This window comes from Mustelus asterias, chromosome 9, assembly GCF_964213995.1.
Source record: "Mustelus asterias chromosome 9, sMusAst1.hap1.1, whole genome shotgun sequence".
Classification (NCBI taxonomy): Eukaryota; Metazoa; Chordata; class Chondrichthyes; order Carcharhiniformes; family Triakidae; genus Mustelus; species Mustelus asterias.
The window spans coordinates 37,525,292-37,547,103 of record NC_135809.1 but is presented as its reverse complement, the minus strand read 5'-3'; the positions used below and the strand labels follow the sequence as shown (position 1 = coordinate 37,547,103).

General features: G+C 47.4%; 1 protein-coding gene across 1 annotated transcript in view; it reads left to right on the top strand.

Annotated features, from left to right (window-relative positions):
* The window catches only part of LOC144499216 (synapsin-3-like), a 224,711-nt gene that overhangs the window by 19,052 nt on the left and 183,847 nt on the right, over positions 1-21,812 (top strand). Inside the window, exon 2 of the mRNA XM_078221335.1 lies at positions 6,077-6,134. Coding sequence (XP_078077461.1) covers positions 6,077-6,134 — 58 coding nt within the window. The remainder of the gene's footprint in view (positions 1-6,076; positions 6,135-21,812) is intronic.

The following is a 21,812-nucleotide window of genomic DNA, read 5'->3' as shown; positions in this document are numbered from 1 at the left end:
TTCCCCCCTCACACACACCCCCCCTCCCCATTCCCCCCTCACACACACCCCCCCTCCCCATTCCCCCCTCACACACACTCCCCCTCCCCATTCCCCCCCCTCACACACACTCCCCCTCCCCATTCCCCCCTCACACACACTCCCCCTCCCCATTCCCCCCCCTCACACACACTCTCCCTCCCCATTCCCCCCTCTCACACACTCCCCCTCCCCATTCCCCCTCACACACACTCCCCCCTCCCCATTCCCCCCCCTCACACACACTCCCCCTCCCCATTCCCCCCTCACACACTCCCCCTCCCCATTCCCCCCTCACACACACTCCCTCTCCCCATTCCTCCCTCACACATACTCCCCCTCCCCATTCCTCCCTCGCACACCCACTCTCCCCTCACACCCCTCACACACACTCCCCCTCCCCATTCCCTCTTCACACACACTTCCCCCTCACCATTCCTCCCTCACACACACTCCCCCTCCCCATTCCTCCCTCACACACACTCCCCCTCCCCATTCCTCCCTCACACACACTCCCCCTCCCCACACCCCCCTCACACACACTCCCCCTCCCCACACCCCCCTCACACACACTCCCCCTCCCCACACCCCCCTCACACACACTCCCCCTCCCCACACACCCTTCCCCTTCCCACACCCTCTCACACGTACTCTCACTCCCTCACACACATTTTCCCTCCCCACACACACTCTCCCTCACCACACACCTCCTCACACACACTCCCCCTCCCCATACCCCCTCACACACCTTCTCTCTCCCCACACCCCCTCACACACCTTCTCTCTCCCCACAAACCCCTCACACACACTCCCTGCCTGCATCCCCTTCACACGCTCTCCCTCCCTGCAGCCCATTCCCCTCAGACACTCTCCCTCCCCTCACACCCTACCATTCTCATCTCACTAGCTTGGGGTCCTCGAGACAGCCTGCCTCATCCACACTGTGTGTACTTGTCATGGCTGCTGTGCCTCTCCCTCACCGCAGGAAGTTGCTTGCCTGGAAAGAGTGGGGGGGGGGGAGATTTCGGTTCTGCAGTTGGTGCCACCCTCAGCTTCCCCACCCTGTGTCCTTGTCATGGCCTCAGGGCCTCGCGCACCTCATGCTGGGTGGGGACAGTGGGAGGGGTGATGTGGTCAGTGCGGGGTGGGATGGGGGGTGAGGGGGGGTGTCTACCCAGCTGCTGGCGCAGACCTTGCCTTCCCCACTCCACACTGTGTCCTCGTGTCTGGCTGCCTCACCTCTCCCTCGCCTCGTGCTGCCAACCGTTACTTATCTTCCCGCTCTTTGGTTCTCATCCAATCAGAGGCTGATTACTAATCTCACAAGCTTGAGCCTATCAAAGGCAGGGAGTAATCAGCCTTTGATTGGATGTCCCGCTAACTGTCTGGCCATGTTGATGTGCTGACTCCGAGTGTTCCAGTACCGGCTCCAGCAGTACAACAGGACGGCCGGCCGGCAGTGGGATAAGCCATGTTTGGGCAGGGCCCCAAGCCTATGCACGGTGTGTTTCATTGTAAGTCCACCCCTGATCACTACTGTCCCTTCAGAGAAGTGCAATGCCACTGTATCTATTTCTTTGACCACCTTGTAAAGCTCATGATTCAACCTTGTCCTACAAATATTTTCCTCAAACCATTAATTGTATTGGCCTCCATGCTGGCTGAGCAGTAGGATCCCAGTCAGAACGATCAGCCAGCTAACACCCCCAACAGCAGCTATTGTGAAGGAGTGATATGGATTAGAGAAGCTACCTTATTGGACTTGAATAGAACACATGTTCCCTCCTCACTTTGGGTGACATGGTGGCACAGCGGTTAGCATTGCTGCCTCACAGGGACCCAGGTTCAATTCCGGCCTCAGGTCACTGTCTCCACTGTGTGGGGTTTGCAATTTCTCCCTGTGTCTACGTGGATCTCCTCTGGATGCTCCGGTTTCCTCCCACAATCCAAAGATATGCAGGTTAGGTTGATTGGCCATGCTAAATTGACCCTAGTGTCAGAGGGGATTAGCAGGGTAAATGTGTGGGGTTATGGGAATAGGGCCAGGGTGGGATTGTGGTCGGTACCCGATGGGCCAAGTGGCTTCCTTCTGCACTGCAGGGATTCCACGATATGTATCGATTCATGGAAAGTTGCCAAGGACACCGGGGAGAACTCCCTTCCTTCTCTTTGAAAATTGCTATGGTCTTTTGCCCTCACCTGAGGTAAATCGGGGCCCTCGGTTCAACGTGTGAAAAATGTAACTTCTGACAGGATAAAAATCCTTCAATTCTCCAGTGTGTATTAGCCTGGATTATATACTGGATTACTAATGCAGAATGGTATGTCAGCCTTTGTGTATGTGTCACTATTTATTTTCTGAACTAGAGATTTAGTCAGAACTACAGACTGTCCAATTGAACTGGCATTGGAGTATGAATTAGTCTGCAGCTTGCCAAGGACAAGGGATTCTCAGCAAAGCTGGAAATAGGGTGGGGATGCTCATGCCAGCTAGCAGGGGTTGCTCAGGCCAGTTGGGTCAGGGTAGAGAAGGCATGGTGGGGCAGAGGATAGAAAAGCTGAGATTCAGTGGGATGGGGCAGAGAAATAGTGGGGGAAACTGAGGAGAAAACAGATGAAGATCGGATAAGGCCAGGTGAACTCAATTATTTAAAAATTCTTATTTGAAATACATTTCTTACCTCAAGGATTCTAATTATTTTAATAGTTGGATTTGGAAACAAATCATTTAAAAGTGGTGGCACAGTGGTTAGCACTGCCGCCTCACAGCGCCAGGGACCCAGGTTCGATTACCGGCTTGGGTCACTGTCTGTACGGAGTCTGCACGTTCTCCCCGTGTCTGCGTGGATTTCTTCCGGGTGCTCCGGTTTCCTCCTACAGTCCGAAAGACGTGCTGGTTAGGTGCATTGGCCATGCTAAATTCTCCCTCAGTGTACCCGAACAGGCGCTGGTGTGTGGCGACTTGTGGATTTTCACGGTAACTTCATTGCAGTGTGAATGTAACTCACTTGTGACAATAAATAAATAAGCTTAAACTTAAAAGTAATGGGAAGAAATTAAAGCTAAATTTTGCAGTTTAAATTTTGAACATACGTTGAAGTGGATGTATGTTAATCTATAAAGTCTGGTCGTCTAAAACACTCTTAATTGAATAAGTCATTTGTTGGCAATAGCAATGCAAGGACCTTTCAACTGCTTTGTATTGCAGTCCAGTAATTAGCAATCGTGAAACACAATGACCACAACAATTAGGGGAATTCTGTGAAGTGAGTGTCACATTGATCATTAGCATGCTGAATAGAAAGGAGACTGTGAGTAACACACTGGGTTAGATATTGACCTTTCACCTCTGGCATCTTGGTCAAAATCCAGCCTGGCTAATTAGATGAAAAAACATTTCCTGTGTCCTGAGTAGATTCGAACTAGTTCCTGGTGGGTAAGGATCCACTGCTCTCAATATTCAAATAAAAACTGGCACTTGGATAAGTGCATATCGTGTGGCTCAGAAATATCTTAGAATTTCTGTACAACGAATGGTTTCAAAATAGAAGCACTATTTTGTCGGTATTTTCTGAGAGAAACATCGGACAGGCTGCAACAAGATGAATTAATCTCCCCTTGGTGATCAGAGTTGAGGGGGAAATGTTGTCCAGAGAAAAGTACCTGCTCTTCAAATTCAATAAGAAGTTTAACAACACCAGGTTAAAGTCCAACAGGTTTATTTGGTAGCAAAAGCCACACAAGCTTTCGGAGCTGCAAGCCCCTTCTTCAGGCGAGTGGGAATTCTGTTCACAAACAGAGCATATAAAGACACAAACTCAATTTACATGAATAATGGTTGGAATGCGAATACTTACAATACACATCTTTTTAGCCTGTCTTGATGCTCTCTCCACTCATGCTGTTTTGTTTCTTAAAGACTTGATTAGTTGTAAGTATTCGCATTCCAACCATTATTCATGTAAATTGAGTCTGTGTCTTTATATGCTCTGTTTGTGAACAGAATTCCCACTCACCTGAAGAAGGGGCTTGCAGCTCCGAAAGCTTGTGTGGCTTTTGCTACCAAATAAACCTGTTGGACTTTAACCTGGTGTTGTTAAACTTCTTACTGTGTTTACCCCAGTCCAACGCCGGCACCTCCACATCATGACTTCAAATTCAAGCCATCGAGGCTTTACATCCACGCAATGACCTCAGGTTGCTGCATCATCCAAAAGGATGGTAGTTATGAATTACCTGGCCCCTGAGATATAAAACCAGACAACAGACGGCGATTTCTTGGTTCAAATATGCAGTAAATATGCTGCTGCGTTGGGGTCGGGGGGGTTGGCAGGGAGGGCGCCTCTACCCATTGTCAGAACAGAGAATGTTCTATTGTGTACACAGACCGTACTGTACATACCTGGGAGTGCCTGACGCTGGCCTTGGGATAAATCATTATAAAGCTTTCAATTGCTTATCACTGAGATCTCCAATCTGATCAGCACAAATATTAATCCAAAAATAATTCTTTTTAAAAAGGCCTGGCTCGGCAGCACGGTGACTTTGTTTTACACGTCTATTCTGGTATCCTTTCAGAGCACTGAGCATTGGTCACAGAGAGGCCTTGTGCATGCTTACAATTCTAAGTAACTCCCTTTGTTGTTGTCACTGCCATTGTGGTAAACAAGCTCAGAGTGGACATGCCCAGAATTCCAATGTGTTTTCCTCCATTCTTGGCACGTTTGCCTCCATTGCTGGTGAAGTCCTGTCAAGAATTTTAATCCAAGTGCAGCCCAAACACGTGAATCCAGGAGCTGGAAGCCCGGCTTCTGTTTAAGGGCGCTCCACTGTCGCAGCTGGGACGCTGCTTCTGTTAAAGGAGTGGAAACACTTCCCGGTGCACACAGAGGGAACAGAATCACCTCAGTTCGTGCTGCCGACCGGCCTCATCACAGAAACCGTTTCCCCACCCCACACACTGATCACAGAATAAGATTCAGACAGGGTAACCCAGGACACTAGCACCTAGTCACATGCTGAGGGGACACTGATTATCATACATCCGTCCAATAACAGACTGAAACCTAGGTGCTTCAAATGATTTATTATATCATAATAAATATTGATATTTCTTAGGCGACACCGTATATTCAAAATATTTCCAAAAGAAATGACAATGTTTAAAATGGACCTGTTCTGTTTCTCTCGAATTCCTGCAAGTGGTGCATGAATAGGATTATAATTATAATTTTAAAGGTTGAATCTGTAACCCCTGATGTTGTTTTATCTTTTCTCAATAAATCACTTAAAATCCTTCCAGAAACAAAGACAAAGCAAGTGATGATGAAGGAATTGCACTAGATGGTGCGTGGCTTAGAGGGCAACTTGCAGCTGTCAGTGTTCCCATGCATCTGCTGCTTTTCTAGGAATATAGGAGCAGGAGCAGGCCATTCGGCCCATCAAGCCGGCTTCACCATTCACTAAGATCATGACTGATCATCTACTTCAATGACACTTTTCCGCACTATCCCTCGGTGTCAATAGCATCCAGAAAGCTGTCACTCTACACTGGTGGTGAAGAGAGTGAATACTTGTGATCGGAGATGGGCTGCCAGTCAAGATAGATTTTTTATTTTATTTTTGTGTTCAAATCTCTTTATGGCCTCAGCCCTCCTCATCTCCATAACTTCATGCGACCCTAGAACCCTCCAAGAACTGCATTCCTTCAACTCCTGTGCATCCTTCACTTCCTTCCTGCAGTCATTGTTAACCATGCTATTCTCCTGTGAAGGACCTTGGGATATTAAAGGCACTACATCAATGCAAGTTGCTGTTGATTTACGGTTTGCATTTTCTGCTGTTGGCTGGGTAAGGATAGTCTTTGGGAGAGATTGAGCAGGGAGAGGTGGAAGTTCTACACATTGCTGCCATTGAATATGTGCACGGGCCAGTATTTTTCATAAAGGTACGTGTAGATGAGGTAAAGATGGATTTGATTTAGAGGAGATTTGCAGAGCGTTGCCACGTGTGAGATTGTGATTTTTGTGCGTGACTTTCTTCTCATTTTTCTATCCAGGTCCAAATACTTCCGTGGCAAGAAGGTCCTAGATGACTATGAGATCCGGTTAGAGCAGGTATGTGTGATACTACTTTTCTATGTGTACAAATAAAACCCTTGTCTTTCGCACACATCTCAAAATGTCCTAGCTGCAGGAAGTGTCATTGGTTGAGAACTCACTGCATTGATAAAAATATTCAACCTATCACAAGTTGTACAGTGAAGCGGCTCAGGATGGCGCCGGGAATCCAATCTGGATGACCCAGGAAAGGAGGAGAGACCCCAGGCTGCCATCATTCCTTTTTCCCACGATTTATAACATTGACTTAAATCGTCAAGAGGTTTGTGAGGAATTTGTCTTTGCTGAGCTAAAGTTTACTAAACCATTTTAAAAACTGACCTCCAGTCACCACTGGAGTTGAGGCAGTTTGTGAAAAAGACAATTCTGTAGCAGATTTTCACTCCATTGTATGTACGAGCTGTGATGATAAATACCGGGTTCTGGGTTTTGTAAAGGGGAGATGTATTCTTTCGAAGTTCAATTGCACTGAAGGATGATGATGACGATACGCTCACTGATGTGCCTCAGCCTGCCTTTGTTTCCATTTGTTATGCTTCAAGCCTGCTGCTCAGAGGCTGCTTAGGATGAGGTATGTCACGTAGAATTCATTGTTTACTGACATGGGACTCGGGGTCCTGATTCCCCTGGGTGCTGGGGAGCGGGTGGGGATGGGGAGCAGGTGGAATGGGGAGAAGCAGGTTGTGATAGTGGTGTGGGAAAACAGACACAAGGCCTGATTCTCACAGGGCGAGGCTGTTAATTGACTGAGGGAGAGCTGGGCAGGAATTAGCAGCTGTTGGGGCTGGGAACAGAGGTGGGATTGAAAGAGCGTGGCCACAATTGAATAAGCCATTACTGTGGCTCTGGGTTAACTCATTGAACTGCAGCAGCAGGCTTGGAAGATGAATGGCAAAAGGCTGGAAACTGGGGCAGTTCCCAGAGGCAGTACGACATTATGGGCTGAGAATGGAGGGGTCCATCATAGCTCAGGGTTTGAGTGCGTGAGCTCTTCCATTGAGGGTGGCCAACCCCTGAGAGCCATATATAGCAGCACTGAATACAGGAACTGACAACCACAGAATGCATGCCACATTGTGTGGCCTTGACCTGTCAGTGGCGTCGATGGTGTTGTTGGGGATGCCAGTTATATCCCAGCTGGTATTCCCCTATGGCACCTGGATAAGAGTACCCTCAGAGGGTACTACCACGTCAATGACTTCTTGGTCCATCTGTCTGAGGGGCCATCTATCCTGCAGGGTCCAGTGAGAGCGATTACCTCCTCAATGATGCAGCAACCTCTGGAGATACAAAGAACAAAGAACAGTACAGCACAGGAAACAGGCCCTTCGGCCCTCCAAGCCTGTGCCGCTCCTTGGTCCAACTAGACCAATCGTTTGTATCCCTCCATTCCCAGGCTGCTCATGTGACTATCCAGGTAAGTCTTAAACGATGTCAGCGTGCCTGCCTCCACCACCCTACTTGGCAGCGCATTCCAGGCCCCCACCACCCTCTGTGTAAAAAAACGTCCCTCTGATATCTGAGTTATACTTCGCCCCTCTCACCTTGAGCCCGTGACCGTCCCCACCGACCTGGGAAAAAGCTTCCCACTGTTCACCCTATCTATACCGTTCATAATCTTGTACACCTCTATTAGATCTCCCCTCATTCTCCGTCTTTCCAGGGAGAACAACCCCAGTTTACCCAATCTCTCCTCATAGCTAAGACCCTCCATACCAGGCAACATCCTGGTAAACCTTCTCTGCACTCTCTCTAACGCCTCCACGTCCTTCTGGTAGTGCGGCGACCAGAACTGGACGCAGTACTCCAAATGTGGCCTAACCAGCGTTCTATACAGCTGCATCATCAGACTCCAGCTTTTATACTCTATACCCCATCCTATAAAGGCAAGCATACCATATGCCTTCTTGACCACCTTCTCCACCTGTGTTGCCACCTTCAAGGATTTGTGGACTTGCACACCTAGGTCCCTCTGTGTTTCTATACTCCTGATGACTCTGCCATTTATTGTATAACTCCTCCCTACATTATTTCTTCCAAAATGCATCACTTCGCATTTATCCGGATTAAACTCCATCTGCCACCTCTCCGCCCAATTTTCCATCTTATCTATATCCTGCTGTATTGCCCGACAATGCTCTTCGCTCTCCGCAAGTCCAGCCATCTTCGTGTCATCCGCAAACTTGCTGATTACACCAGTTACACCTTCTTCCAAATCATTTATATATATCACAAATAGCAGAGGCCCCAGTACAGAGCCCTGCGGAACACCACTGGTCACAGACCTCCAGCCGGAAAAAGACCCTTCAACCACTACCCTCTGTCTCCTATGGCCAAGCCAGTTCTCCACCCATCTAGCCACTTCTCCTTGTATCCCATGAGCCTTAACCTTCTTAACCAACCTGCCATGTGGGACTTTGTCAAATGCCTTACTGAAATCCATATAGACGACATCTACGGCCCTTCCTTCATCAACCGTTTTTGTCACTTCCTCAAAAAACTCCACCAAATTTGTAAGGCACGACCTCCCTCTTACAAAACCATGCTGTCTGTCACTAATGAGATTGTTCCGTTCTAAATGCACATACATCCTGTCTCTAAGAATCCTCTCCAACAACTTCCCTACCACGGACGTCAAGCTCACCGGCCTATAATTTCCTGGGTTATCCCTGCTACCCTTCTTAAACAACGGGACCACATTCGCTATCCTCCAATCCTCAGGGACCTCACCCGTGTCCAAAGAAGCGACAAAGATTTCCGTCAGAGGCCCAGCAATTTCATCTCTCGTCTCCGAGCAGTCGAGGATAGATGCCATCAGGCCCTGGGGCTTTGTCAGTTTTAATGTTCCCTAAAAAACCTAACACTTCCTCTCTTGTAATGGAGATTTTCTCTAACGAGTCAACACCTCCCTCCGAGACACTCCCGGTGAACACGCCCCTCTCCTTCGTGAATACCGATGCAAAGTATTCATTTAGGATCTCCCCTATTCCCTTGGGTTCTAAGCATAATTCCCCTCCTTTGTCCCTGAGAGGTCCGATTTTCTCCCTGACAACTCTTTTGTTCCTAACGTATGAATAGAATGCCTTAGGATTCTCCTTAATCCTGCCTGCCAAGAACATTTCGTGACCTCTTTTTGCCCTTCTAACTCCCCGTTTGAGTTCTTTCCTACTCTCTCTGTATTCCTCCAGAGCTCCATCTGTTTTCAGTTGCCTGGACTTAACGTACGCCTCCCTTTTCATTTTAATCAGATCCTCAATTTCCCTGGTTATCCACGGCTCTCGAATCCTACCTTTCCTACCTTTCCTTTTTACAGGCACATGCCTATCCTGCAGCCTTATCAATAGTTCCTTAAAAGACTCCCACATGCCAGACGCAGACTTACCCTCGCACATCCTCCCCCAATCAACATCCACCAATTCCTGCCTAATCCGGCTATAGTTAGCCTTCCCCCAATTTAGCACCCTGCCTGTAGGACAGCACTCATCCTTGTCCATTACTATCCTAAAGTTAACAGAGTTGTGGTCACTATTTGCCACATGTTCCCCTACCGAAACTTTGATGACCTGACCGGGCTCATTTCCCAGAACTAGGTCCAGTATAGCCCCCTTTCTAGTCGGGCTATCTACATACTGTTCCAAAGAACCTTCCAGTACGCATTTTACAAATTCCTCCCCGTCCGGACCCCCAGCTCTAAGCACTTTCCAGTCTGTGCCAGGGAAAAATGACCCAATGGGAACTCCACATCGAGGACAATCACTGTATATGCAAGCAGAGGCAAATGAGCAGGTTGTCTTCACCTCATCTGTGGCTGCGAGGAGGCTGAAGGAGTCCTGGTCGTTGTCAGGAAAGAGAATGTAGGTGTCAGGAGGCTTTTGTTGTGGGTGCAGACCGGTTGAACTTTGTGGGGGTGAAGGCCATTCCTGATGTCTCTCACTGGCCGGTTACTCGGTGCCTGAATGGTCACAGGGGAGCATTCGATAACGCTCTGTGCCTGGGGATTGCAATGATGGAGGCAAAATCACTGCCCTTTGTACCTGCAAGGCCCCACCTGTCTGGAGTTGGATATATTGTCTAACTTTCATAAGTAAGGCATCAGTGAGCTGCAGAATGTGGAGTTACTTGTGAGATGTCACCAAGGTCCCCAGCTGATCTTTGGAAGGATACAAGAACAAAGAAGTTTAAGGCCACAAGTGACTTCAATGATGACTGGTAGGACACAGCGAGTAGCACTGTGAGGTGTGAGGGCACAAAGTGGGGAGGGTTAGAGGAGATAGGTAATGGGGGCGGGGGGAGCTGGCTTTCAGTGGGATTCCCCTCTTTCCCCCCCCCCCACGCCCCCTGATACCCGGTCCCTCAATCAGCCACTGAGTGCCTTTGAATGAAGGGTTCCTTTAAATCCCTAAAACAACATTGACAGGGTTTGATTCTCAGGCTTCCCGCATGGCGAGTCCCCCATCCACCCTTGGGTGGACTCCAGCAGCAGCAGGATGAAGTTCTTAAGTGGGCATTAATTACCCATTTGACTATCTTTGAGCCTTTCATCCTGAACTTAATCAGGGTGGAGGTGGGAAGACAATAGGTCTCCACCCACCCACCTGAATATGTCCATCTGCCTTGGGGAAGGGCATTAAAATCCAGCCAGTGTGTGGCAGTCTAAACCCACTTCTCATGCCCTGCAATGCCAGGAATGTGCCTACCCTTACTCTACCCAAGTGCATTTGACCACTCTTCCTGCAACCTGTGCTAACCCAATGGCACCTGTATGCCAATGGCTAACTGCCCTCTCAGCCATGCTTCCTTTTATGAGCCCACCTAATTTCAGGGGCTGCTCTAACTGGCTCCCTCTGGATTGTCACCTCCATGGACCTGGTCTGTTCCTGATCTGGCACGTAACATATACACCCCAAACTCCAAAACTAGCCCATTCCATTCTCCCCTTCCTTAGTCTTTAACTATCTCCGTTTGTCTCACTGCCGAATTGGGCAGGTTTCCGTAACTGGCATTTCCCTGAGCTGATGAAACCTGCTGGCACTGGGAATGGCAAAGGGAGAGCAGAATGCCAGCTGCCGCTGCTATTTTCAGTCTCACCCACGTCCGTTCCCACCACCCAGCAAGATAGAAATCCTGCCCAATCTGGCTTCTCCTGGTTTATCTCTGACCCAGTAAGAAGTTTAACAACACCAGGTTAAAGTACAACAGGTTTATTTGGTAGCAAAAGCCACACAAGCTTTCGGAGCTCCAAGCCCCTTTTTCAGGTGGACTCACTCCATCTGACGAAGGAGCAGCGCTCTGAAAGCTAGTGGCGTTTGCTACCAAATAAACCTGTTGGACTTTAACCTGGTGTTGTTAGACTCCTTACTGTGTTTACCCCAGTCCAACGCCGGCATTTCCACATCATCTTTAAGGCAGCACAGCAGGAAAAGGTCACCTGGCTTGAGGGACCAATGAGAACAGAGAGCGAATGATCACCCTAGAGAGCGGAGAATCTCTCGTGCAGAATCATCTAGAAGCCATGTAGTCAACATATAAAGGCTGGAGCTTAGCTCCAGGCAGCCATGGGCTGCTATCCCCTGGATTTCATTTCTCTTTATCAATAAATACCTTTAGTTCCTAACGAAGCCTGAAGAGTCTTGACGTCACTATTACAGCTGAGCTTTTGTGGTTATCAGGTGAAAAATTCCTCACGCCAGTATCCCGGGATTTGTTGATTTCCACCTGCTCTTCATGTTGTACGTACACCACCACCTTCATTTCCAATGCACCGAGTTCAAAATTTATGTCCTTATTCACAAATGTCTGCATGACTTCACCTCTCTCAGCCTGTGTAAGCTCCTCCAAGCCTATATTGCAGCAAGTTCTGTGTACTCTTCAACACACCCCTCCCTCGCATTCCCTCTTCTGCTCCACCTGCAGTGACAGAGCTATGAGGTGGCACGATGGCACAGTGGTTAGTACCGCTGCCGCACAGCGCCAGGGACCCACGTTCAATTCCGGCCTTGGGTGACTATGTGGAGTTTACACATTCGCCCCGTGACTGCGTGGGTTTCCTTCAGGTGCTCCGGTTTCCTCCCACAGTCCAAAGATGTGAAGGTTAGGGTGGATTGGCCATGCTAAATTGCATATTCGCCCCGTGACTGCGTGGATTTCCTCCAGGTGCTCCGGTTTCCTCCTAACAGTCCAAAGATGTGCAGGTGAGGTGGATTGGCCATGCTAAATTGCCCCTTAGTGTCCCAAAATGTGTAGGTTAGGGGGATTAGCAGGGCAAATACTTGGGATTATGGGGAGCAGGTCTGGGTGGGATTGTCCCTTAGTGTCAGGGGGATTACGTGGGGTTACAGGGATAGGGCCTGGGTGTGATTGTTGTTGGTGCGGACCTGATGAGCTGAATGGCCTCCTTCTGCACTGTAGGGATTCTATGACTGTCTTGGCTCACACATTGTCTTTTTGCCTTGTTACCTCTCTCTGCTCTCAAAATGCTCCTGAAAACTTCACTTTCTGACCATCACTTTGGCCACCTCATATAATTCTCTCTGTTTAGTGTTGCCTTTCATCTCTGTGCAGTCACGTGGGATATTTTTGTTACATTAAATGCACTATTGTGTGGAAAAGGGGCACGATAGGATGGTGAGAACCACTAGCTCACTCCTGTGACCTGAGCCTCCCCAACGACTAGCTGCTTCTTCCTCTTAATTGTAAATACTTACAGGAGTGGGTCTATCCCCATTCACTCCACCCCTCTTCTCACCACTTCCTGGGACTGCCAGCTAAACGTTAACTCCATCTTAGGGATCCCAGGGATCAAGTCTCGGTTCCCGTGTCGAGCAGGATGGGAAAATTGCCCCCAGAGTGTCTGAGCGGCGGCCATGTCGCTCTGACAGCGCTGAGGAAGTGCATCTGCCGCAGGTTTCAATAGGCATTGGAGATTCAGGAATTTATAATCTCTCACTGCTAATGGTTCCAGGCCTTTCTGTAGACTCAGCTGCCACGAGCTATATCCAACTGAAGGGAATTCCCGAGGTGGTCTCCCACCTCATCCCCTGATAGGCGGGAAGAGTGGGGAGGTTGAAGATTAACAGATTTTTGGTCTCTCGGGGAATCGAGCGATACAGGGAACGGGCACTGCAGTGGAGTTGAAGCCCAACATCAGCCATGATTGTATTGAATGGCGGGGCAGGTTCGATGGGCTGTACGGTCCCCTCCTGCTCCTATTTCTTGTGTTATCTTTGTCTTCCCTCCTTCCTTTCTCCTCCCCCTCCCCCCGCCCCACTGCCACCACTTCAGATAATAACTGGATGGAAAACATTAGTCAGTGCTTGATTTGGAGATCCACCAGAAGCTTTGTCCCAGTTGAAACGCTGTAGCTATCTAATGCTTCCTGCTCAGTGAAAATGTCACCCATCACAGACAGGATATTCAAATTGCCAACTTTTAAGTAGATATCTTTGAGAAGTCTTGGCTCGGTTAAATTGGGTAGCTGGATAGATTAAGTGGGTCATGGCACAAAGCTTTTTTTATCTGCGGTTAGTAGAATTCTAATCAAGGCGGATTACTTTTTGACAAAGCGCTTACTGTTTTTCTTTTCAGGCTTGAGTTGTACGTGTTTCTTGTCGGAAACTGATTCTTACTTATCAACAAATCTCTAACAAGACCCATTTCCTTGCTTCTTAGTTTACTGTGTTTCTGTATGGTTCTTTCCACATTCATTGTCTGCCTCTAAGGGTTTCGATATATCAAGAGGCATCGGGCAGGCAGGCTTCCCAGACCATCAGAGGGGGGTTGGATTAAACCTGAAACGAAAGGAAAGTGTGAACACCAAATGCATCTCAACTCCCTCCAAGCACAGAGAGACATTCAGTGGCGGCTTGTTGACTTGTAGGTAATGTAAATCGAGAAATGTTTTAAGTTTAGGCCCTTTGAAGTCCTGATGCTGGCTCGACTACACTGTCATAGCCTTGACACGCGATTAGCTTCCAGTAACTGAACTGGAACTAAGGGCTGGATCTTTTGGCGCACGCGTCCCTCTTGGCTGAAAAGATTGGGAGGGAGCCCACACATAACCTCACCGGCAGCCCTGCAGCAATTTCATTGAATCATAGAATCCTCACAGTGCAGACGGAGGCCATTCGGCCCATCGAGTCTGCACCGACCACAATTCCACCCAGGCCCTATTCCTGTAGCCCCACATATTTACCCTGCTAATGGAAATGCTGTAGCTATCTAATGCTTCCTGCTCAGTGAAAATGTCACCCATCACAGACAGGATATTCAAATTGCCAACTTTTAAGTAGATATCTTTGAGAAGTCTTGGCTCGGTTAAATTGGGTAGCTGGATAGATTAAGTGGGTCATGGCACAAAGCTTTTTTTATCTGCGGTTAGTAGAATTCTAATCAAGGTGAGAATGTGCAAACTCCACACAGTGACCTGAGGCTGGAATTGAACCTGGGTCCCTGGCTCTGAAACCACTATGCCACCGTGCCACCCTCTTTAACATTGGAAGCTGTGATAATTGCCCCAAGACAGCCTTAGAGAGTTGCCGGCCAATTGGGTGGTGGGCAGCTCTGTAGTCCCCCAATGCTAGCTGTGAATGGTGGCCACAGCTGGTACTAAAGGCAGTCCCACCATGCTGAGGAGCCCAGGTAAGTCTGGGGTTGGGGGTCTCTGTGAGGCGGATGGGGGATCGGGACTGGGCTTTAGAAGCCAGGGGGTGGGTTAAAGTGGGGAAGACTTGGGGAAGGGGTGCAATTGTGGTTTCTTTGTCACTCCCCTCTTCCCCGGTTCCCTGACACCAGCCATTTAGCGAAAGCTACCGGGCTTCCTGCATGGAGTGAGCCACCTTGTGCTGCAGGTAAAATACCAGCGAGTGTGGGATGAGACCATTAAATAAGTGACTGGTAATTGGCCACTTGAGGGATGGACACATAAGGGGCTCAACAGACCCAAGAAGGGTGGGCCGCCTTTGCCTCCCACATCCCCTGACAGGTTGAGCCAGGCAGATGGACTATGGGAAGTTCACCCACAGGATTTTATGGTCCTCCCAACTTGAAACATGCCAGCAGGGGAGCTTAAAATCAGTCCTCATGGGGTTTTCATAAGTGTATATTAGAGATTCAGGAAGACTCAAATTATAACTGGAAGTACCAGACTTTTAAATCCATCACAGCTCTTTCGATTTTGAAACAATCAGGGTTTTATTATAACTGGATTGGTATTCCATCCAGTTATATAGTAAGTGAAATGGGCCGGGGCAATTTTCACTCAGGTCACTGGCGGTATCTATTGGCGTGACTGCCTTGTCCTTTTGTCCAGATGGAAATTGGCAATGCACATCTAGTTCAGTTAATGTGGACCTTTGTGATTGGCAGTTTGTTGAATCAGTCTAAAGAAGGGCAATTCAGTGGTACTTGAGTGATGTACTAGTGTACAACTTCTCTGAGTGTTGGCTGCTGGATTAACACCTATCAGTTTTCCCACTTTGTGTGTTCTCAGTTTCAGTTGGTCTGTCTCCAGAGGCACTGATAAAGTGAGGAATCTTAAGAGGAAAGAAGAAAGGATAAAAATGCTTACCCCTCTGGTTTGGACTGTGGGCACTGGTCTCAGATCCATACCAATATTGTCTGCCACCTTACTGATCCCAGACACTGGTTTGAACTTAAGTCTTACCTAGATGAGTTAAGTTGCTAGAACATAGTACAGTACCACACAGGAACAGGCCCTTCAGCCCACGTTGTCTTACCGAACAAGGCCCAAAATTAAACTAATCCCTTCGGCCTGCCCTTGTTACATATTCCTCTGTTCCTTGCAGATTATCACAGAATCATAGAATCCCTACAGTGCAGAAGAAGGATATTCGGCCCATCGCATCTGCACAGGCAACAATCCCACCTATCCCCGCAATCCCACATATTTACCCCGTGAATCCCTCTAACCTACGCATCTTGGGACACTAAGGAGCATTTTCGAATGGCCAATCCACCTAACCTGCACATCTTTGGACTGTGGGAGGAAACCGGAGCACCCGGAGGAAACCTATGCAGACATGGGGAGAACGTGCAAACTCCACACAGACAGTGACCCAAGCTGGGAATCGAACCCAGGTCCATGGAGCTGTGAGACAGCAGTGCTAACCATTGTGCCACCATGCTTATTCACATACTTATCTAAAAACTCCTTAAACGCCCCTATTGTGTCTCCCTGTACCACCACCCCTGGCAACGCATTCCAGACACCTATCACTCTCTGTGTAAAAAAAACACATCTCCTTTGAACTTTTCCCCTCTCCCCTTAAGTGCATGCCCCCTAGTGTACAAGTTAGTACACTATAAGTCCTTAAGTCTTTTTGAATGAGAAAGGGGTGGGGATGTTAGAGGGAAATGAACATGTTTCCGATGCTGGAAATCTGAAATACGGATGCTGGAAATTTGAAATAAGAACAAAAATTGCTGGAAAATCTCAGCAGATCAGACAGCATCAGTGGAGAGAAACAGAGTTAGCATTTCAGACCAATGACCTTTCATAAGAGATGAAGAAAGATGGAAACATAAAGTTTTCAAGTCAGTGGAAAGGGGGCAAGAAGAACAAAGAAGGTTTGTGATAGTGTGGAGGGCAAGGAAGATATAGAGCAACAGCTAAAGCAAGTGGCAATGGTTGTAGTGAAGAAACAAAAGTTGTGTTCAAATGAGGCATAAATTGCTACATAAAAAAATCTGAATGCAACATGAAGAGATAAAGAAAGGAACAAGACAAGACTGATTCATCAAAACAAAAAAAAGAGAAGAAAAAATATCTGAAACAAGGTGGAGGCAGAGATTATGATCTAAAGTTATTGAGCTCAATGTTGAGTCCTGAAGGCTGTTGGGTGTGAGATGAAAGATGCGGTGCTCTTTCTCAAGCTTGAGTTGAATCTCATTGGAACACTGCAGCAACCAACTATGGACAGAAAGGTCTGAGTGGGAGAGAGGTGGAGATTAGAATGCCAAGGTGCCAGAAGCTCAGGGTCAATGCTTACGGACTGAACGGAGATGTTCCACAAAGTTGTCACCCAGTCTGTTTGGTCTCCCTATTGTGGAGGAAACAGCATTGTGAGCAACACTTACAGTAGATTAAATTAAGTAAATGGCTGTTTCGCTTGGGAGGAGTGTTTTGGGTCCTTGGAAAATGAGAAAGCAAGAGGTGAAAGTAACAGACGTTGCAACTTCAATGCTTGCACGGTTGATGCTGTAGGGAAGGTAGGGTATGTTAGGGGTGACTGAGGAGTAGACTAAGGTGTTATGAAGGGAAGAGTCCCTTTGGAATACTGAAAGGGGAGGGTAGGGGAAGATGTGTTTGGTGGTGGCTTCACACTGGAGCTGACAGAAATGGGAAACATTGTGACCACTTTTTGAAATGAATTACAAAAACTCCACATTGACTGAAGTCTGTATTTGAAAGTTAGGAATATGATATCCTTACTGGGCATGGCATACATCGTGAGTGTGATCTACTATGGTGAGATTTAATTGACCATAACCAGATAAGAACACTTTTCCTTTCACTCTTTTTTTTCACTTTCTTTTTAATTTTCTCTCTTTCTTACTCTGTCATCCACATCCTCAAGACTTAATCTGCAAAACTCTTAATTAACAAATAAAGGAATATTAATAAGTAAGCTTCAGTTACATGGTCTAACATGACTCTGGTTTCACAGAATAGCAATCTTTTTGTAAATGAAAGAAGCCCACACACTATCCTCAGTACACTGCATTGTCTGCCTCCCAGCATGTTGTAAAATTGTATTCATACGCTAATAGTGTAAAACTGTTCCAGCCACATCTACTGTGTTTGGGGATGGAAGAGATCGCTGTCTCCGTCAGAAACAGTGTTTCTTTCGTGCTTAAATTGGAAACTGCTTACCTTTCTGAAGGAATTCCAATTGTGACCAATTACTGAGCCATCCAAGGAAGGGCAAGAATAATTTTAATAAAATATTGAGGAGTGAAAATAAAAACAATAGAATGTGATTGTAACACGGTGAGTAAAGTCTCAACACAATGCTCGTCAGTCCTGCACGGACCCAATGTAATGGGTTACGGTGGGCGGAATTTTCAGGATTTCCCCGCAATGGTTTTAAAGGCGGGTGGGTGGGAGACAAGGTGGCGGGAGGCAAAAAGTTCTTTCCCGCTAGTGTAAAATAATGTCAGGAATATACGTTTCTGCCCATCATGGTGGATCACCGTTCCCACCAGAGGTTGGCATGAAACTGTTTTGTATCCATTAATGGACCAACACGGCATGCAAATATTGGATTTACCTGCAAGAAGTTCTGGGGCAGCTCAGGGAGATCAGTCGGAAAAATGGAGACCTCCAATAACCGGACCCTGGAACATCATGTGGAGCAGTGGGTCTGTTGAACACCTATGATGTGGAACTTCTAACTTCAGGACCGTCTGAGGAGATGAATATTCTGACTTCAATGTTGGATCAGTTGATGTCTGGGTGCCTGGAAATGATAGCGAAGTTACAACGGCGAGGGTACGACGGTGGGTATGACGGCGAGCGTAAGACGGCGAGATGTGAGTCGAGCATCCTGTAGGAAAGGATGTCCTGAGGCATGGTACATTGGGGAAACCATGCAGATGCTGCGACAACGGATGAATGAACACCGCTCGACAATCGCCAGGCAAGACTGTTCTCTTCCTGTTGGGGAGCATTTCAGCGGTCACGGGCATTCGGCCTCTGATATTTGGGTAAGCGTTCTTCAAGGTGGCCTTCACGACACACGACGGCGCAGAGTCGCTGAGCAGAAACTGATAGCCAAGTTCCGCACACATGAGGACGGCCTCAACCGGGATATTGGGTTCATGTAACATCATCTGTAATCCCCACAGCTTGCCTGGACCTGCAGAGTCTCACTGGCTGTCCTGTCTGGAGACAATACACATCTCTTTAGCCTGTCTTGATGCTCTCTCCACTCACATTGTTTGTATCTTAAAGACTTGATTAGCTGTAAGTATTTGCATTCCAACCATTATTCTGTAAATTGAGTTTGTGTCTTTATATGTGAACAGAATTCCCACTCACCTGAAGAATGGGCTTAAGGCTCCGAAAGCTTGTGTGGCTTTTGCTACCAAATAAACCTGTTGGACTTTAACCTGGTGTTGTTAAACTTCTTACTGTGTTTACCCCAGTCCAACGCCGGCATCTCCACATCATGACCTGCTAAATGTCAGGAATCCCCAACTGCATTATTAATTAGGCCAGCATAACATGATATGCACAAATCCCCAGCAACCTCCACACTGGAAAACGCTCCCCATTCTTACCCCTTTGTCCCGGAATATTGCACCCAGTGAGTTGACTGGCCCTTTAGGAAGCAGTATTGAATATCAAGCCGATTTGCTACCCACTGATCGCGTTTATTTCTCCTTGCGCCAGAACAGGATGGTCTTTGAGGTTTAGAGGGTAGAGTTGCAGTTTCTTAGAGGGGCCATTGCTGATGTCCGATAGCGGGTATCTAGGCACTGACACCAGTCATCAACAGAAAATTGGAAAGCAGGCTTTTAGCTTTTCTAATCGCCAAGTGGTTCAGTACCAGGGTCCCCAGATACTAACCTACACTGGTGCAACTTAGCTGTTCTCCAATGGAGCAAGTGGTGAAGCATTATGGGAGATCCAGGTAACCGGGGGAGGAAAACAACCCTTGCTTCTGGTTGTTAATCAGTGACCCTGCAGGAAATGTGGATAATGAACTGGAACAGAATTGGACTCGGCTGGGGTACAAAATGTTGCTGAAAGAGCCTGCTGAAAAGGAACAGCGATGAAAAAGGCTCCTTCAGGGGGAGAGCGGAGAAAAATGTAACTGGGGGTCGTGGGCAGCTGGATAGGGACGAGATGACATTTTCTCAAGTAGGCCATGCACAATCTCATACTGAACCACACATGCGCAGAATGTTCCAGGCTCAATCCCTGGCCTGTGCTGTGCAAAATTATCTCAACCAGGTCAGGAGGGTTGTTATAATGGCCTCAGAGCCTTAAGTGAGTGATAGGAATAATAGCTCCTATTATAGTGATAGTTCCTGCTCCCTACATCCTATACTTCCCTGGAAAGTATGTGCACACGAACATTGAGCATAGACAAAGTCAGACTTGGCAGTGATCCAGTATGTGATTGAAAATCCCGCAGACTGCCTGATTATCTAGGATGTACATGAACCATTGGTACTTGGTTGGAGATGCCAAAAGAGTTGTCGGTGGGCACTGAACCAATACCAAGTGCACTTAGGAAATCAGGGATGAGAAGGAGAAAGGAGGAGGCAGTGCGGGGAGAGTAGGAAATGGCCTTTTCCTGTCTTGACGTATTTCGTACTTGTTATTCCAAACAGGGAGTGTTGGACTGAATAGCTTCACAATGATGTGAAACTGCAATGAAATGTAGGAACAGAAAGATTGTTAATCCTCAAATGATATGATAGATAAAAAAGTATTTACACTCATACAAAGCTGGTACTAGGGATGTGGAAATGACTTCAGGCCGCATGTGTGTTTGAGAGTGTAGGACTTGTTTCTTTCCTATTAAATAGGTAGAAAGGATGGAATCTTCAATTAAGTGAAATTGAAGATGTCTAATTGGTAATGTAGGACATCTGGCCCTCTGAATGAATGAATCCTGGTGGGGCCAACACCCTGTCTGATGTTCCTAAATAAGCACCAGACACTCATTTTATTAGCACTCTTAATCAGGAGGTTTTCCGGAATCTAACCCGTTTGCGTGATATGTTAGTGATCCGTTGCAACACACTGTGGAAAGAAGGCTGAGGCTAAATATATAAAAGAATTCAGACAGCCAACACGGTCATCATTTTGGTAAATCATTCTGTGGCTCATATGTGCTGGGTTTGTTTACAACCTTTCAATTATCTTGAATGGCAAATGCTTTTATGTGGTATTATGATGCTGGTTAAAGACATCTGTTTAAAATAACTAATGAAATGTCTTCATTGAACCTCTCATTTTTTTCTGACCAATTCACAATGACATTCCGGTACAGCAAACCTCAGCTTCTCATTCACGGTGCCACAGCATGTGAGGATGGCACCGGCTGGATTAACAGAGGAGTGAGTTTGGAATTGCAGACATGCTGTAGTGTGCAGAAGACTCGAGCACACTATTTAAATGGGTGTGGGAGGAGGGATCGGGCATTGAGCCTCTCAAGCCTATTCACTGTTCAATTGGACCATGGCTGATCTGTCCCTTAACTTCAACTACCCACCGTGGTGTCAGAGCCTGGAATATCCTTGGAAAGGACCACACAAGGCTTTCCCCAGTCTTTATATACATAGGGCGGGATTGTCTGGCTGTGCTCGCCCTGAAACCGGAAAATCCTGCTTGAGGTTAAAGTTAAAGTTTATTTATTGGTCACAAGTAAGGCTTACATTAACACTGCAATGAAGTTACTGTGAAATTCCCTTAGTCGCCACACTCCGGCGCCTGTTCAGGTCAATGCACCTAACCTAGCACGTCTTTCAGACTGTGGGAGGAAACCGGAGCACCCAGAGGAAACCCACGCAGACACGGGGAGAATGTGCAAACTCCTCACAGACAGTGACCCAAGCCAGGAATTGAATTATGTGGGAAGGGTGTATCTTGAAGGTCATGGATTAATCCAAGATGGTCAAAATGGTTTTAGAAAGCCCATGTTT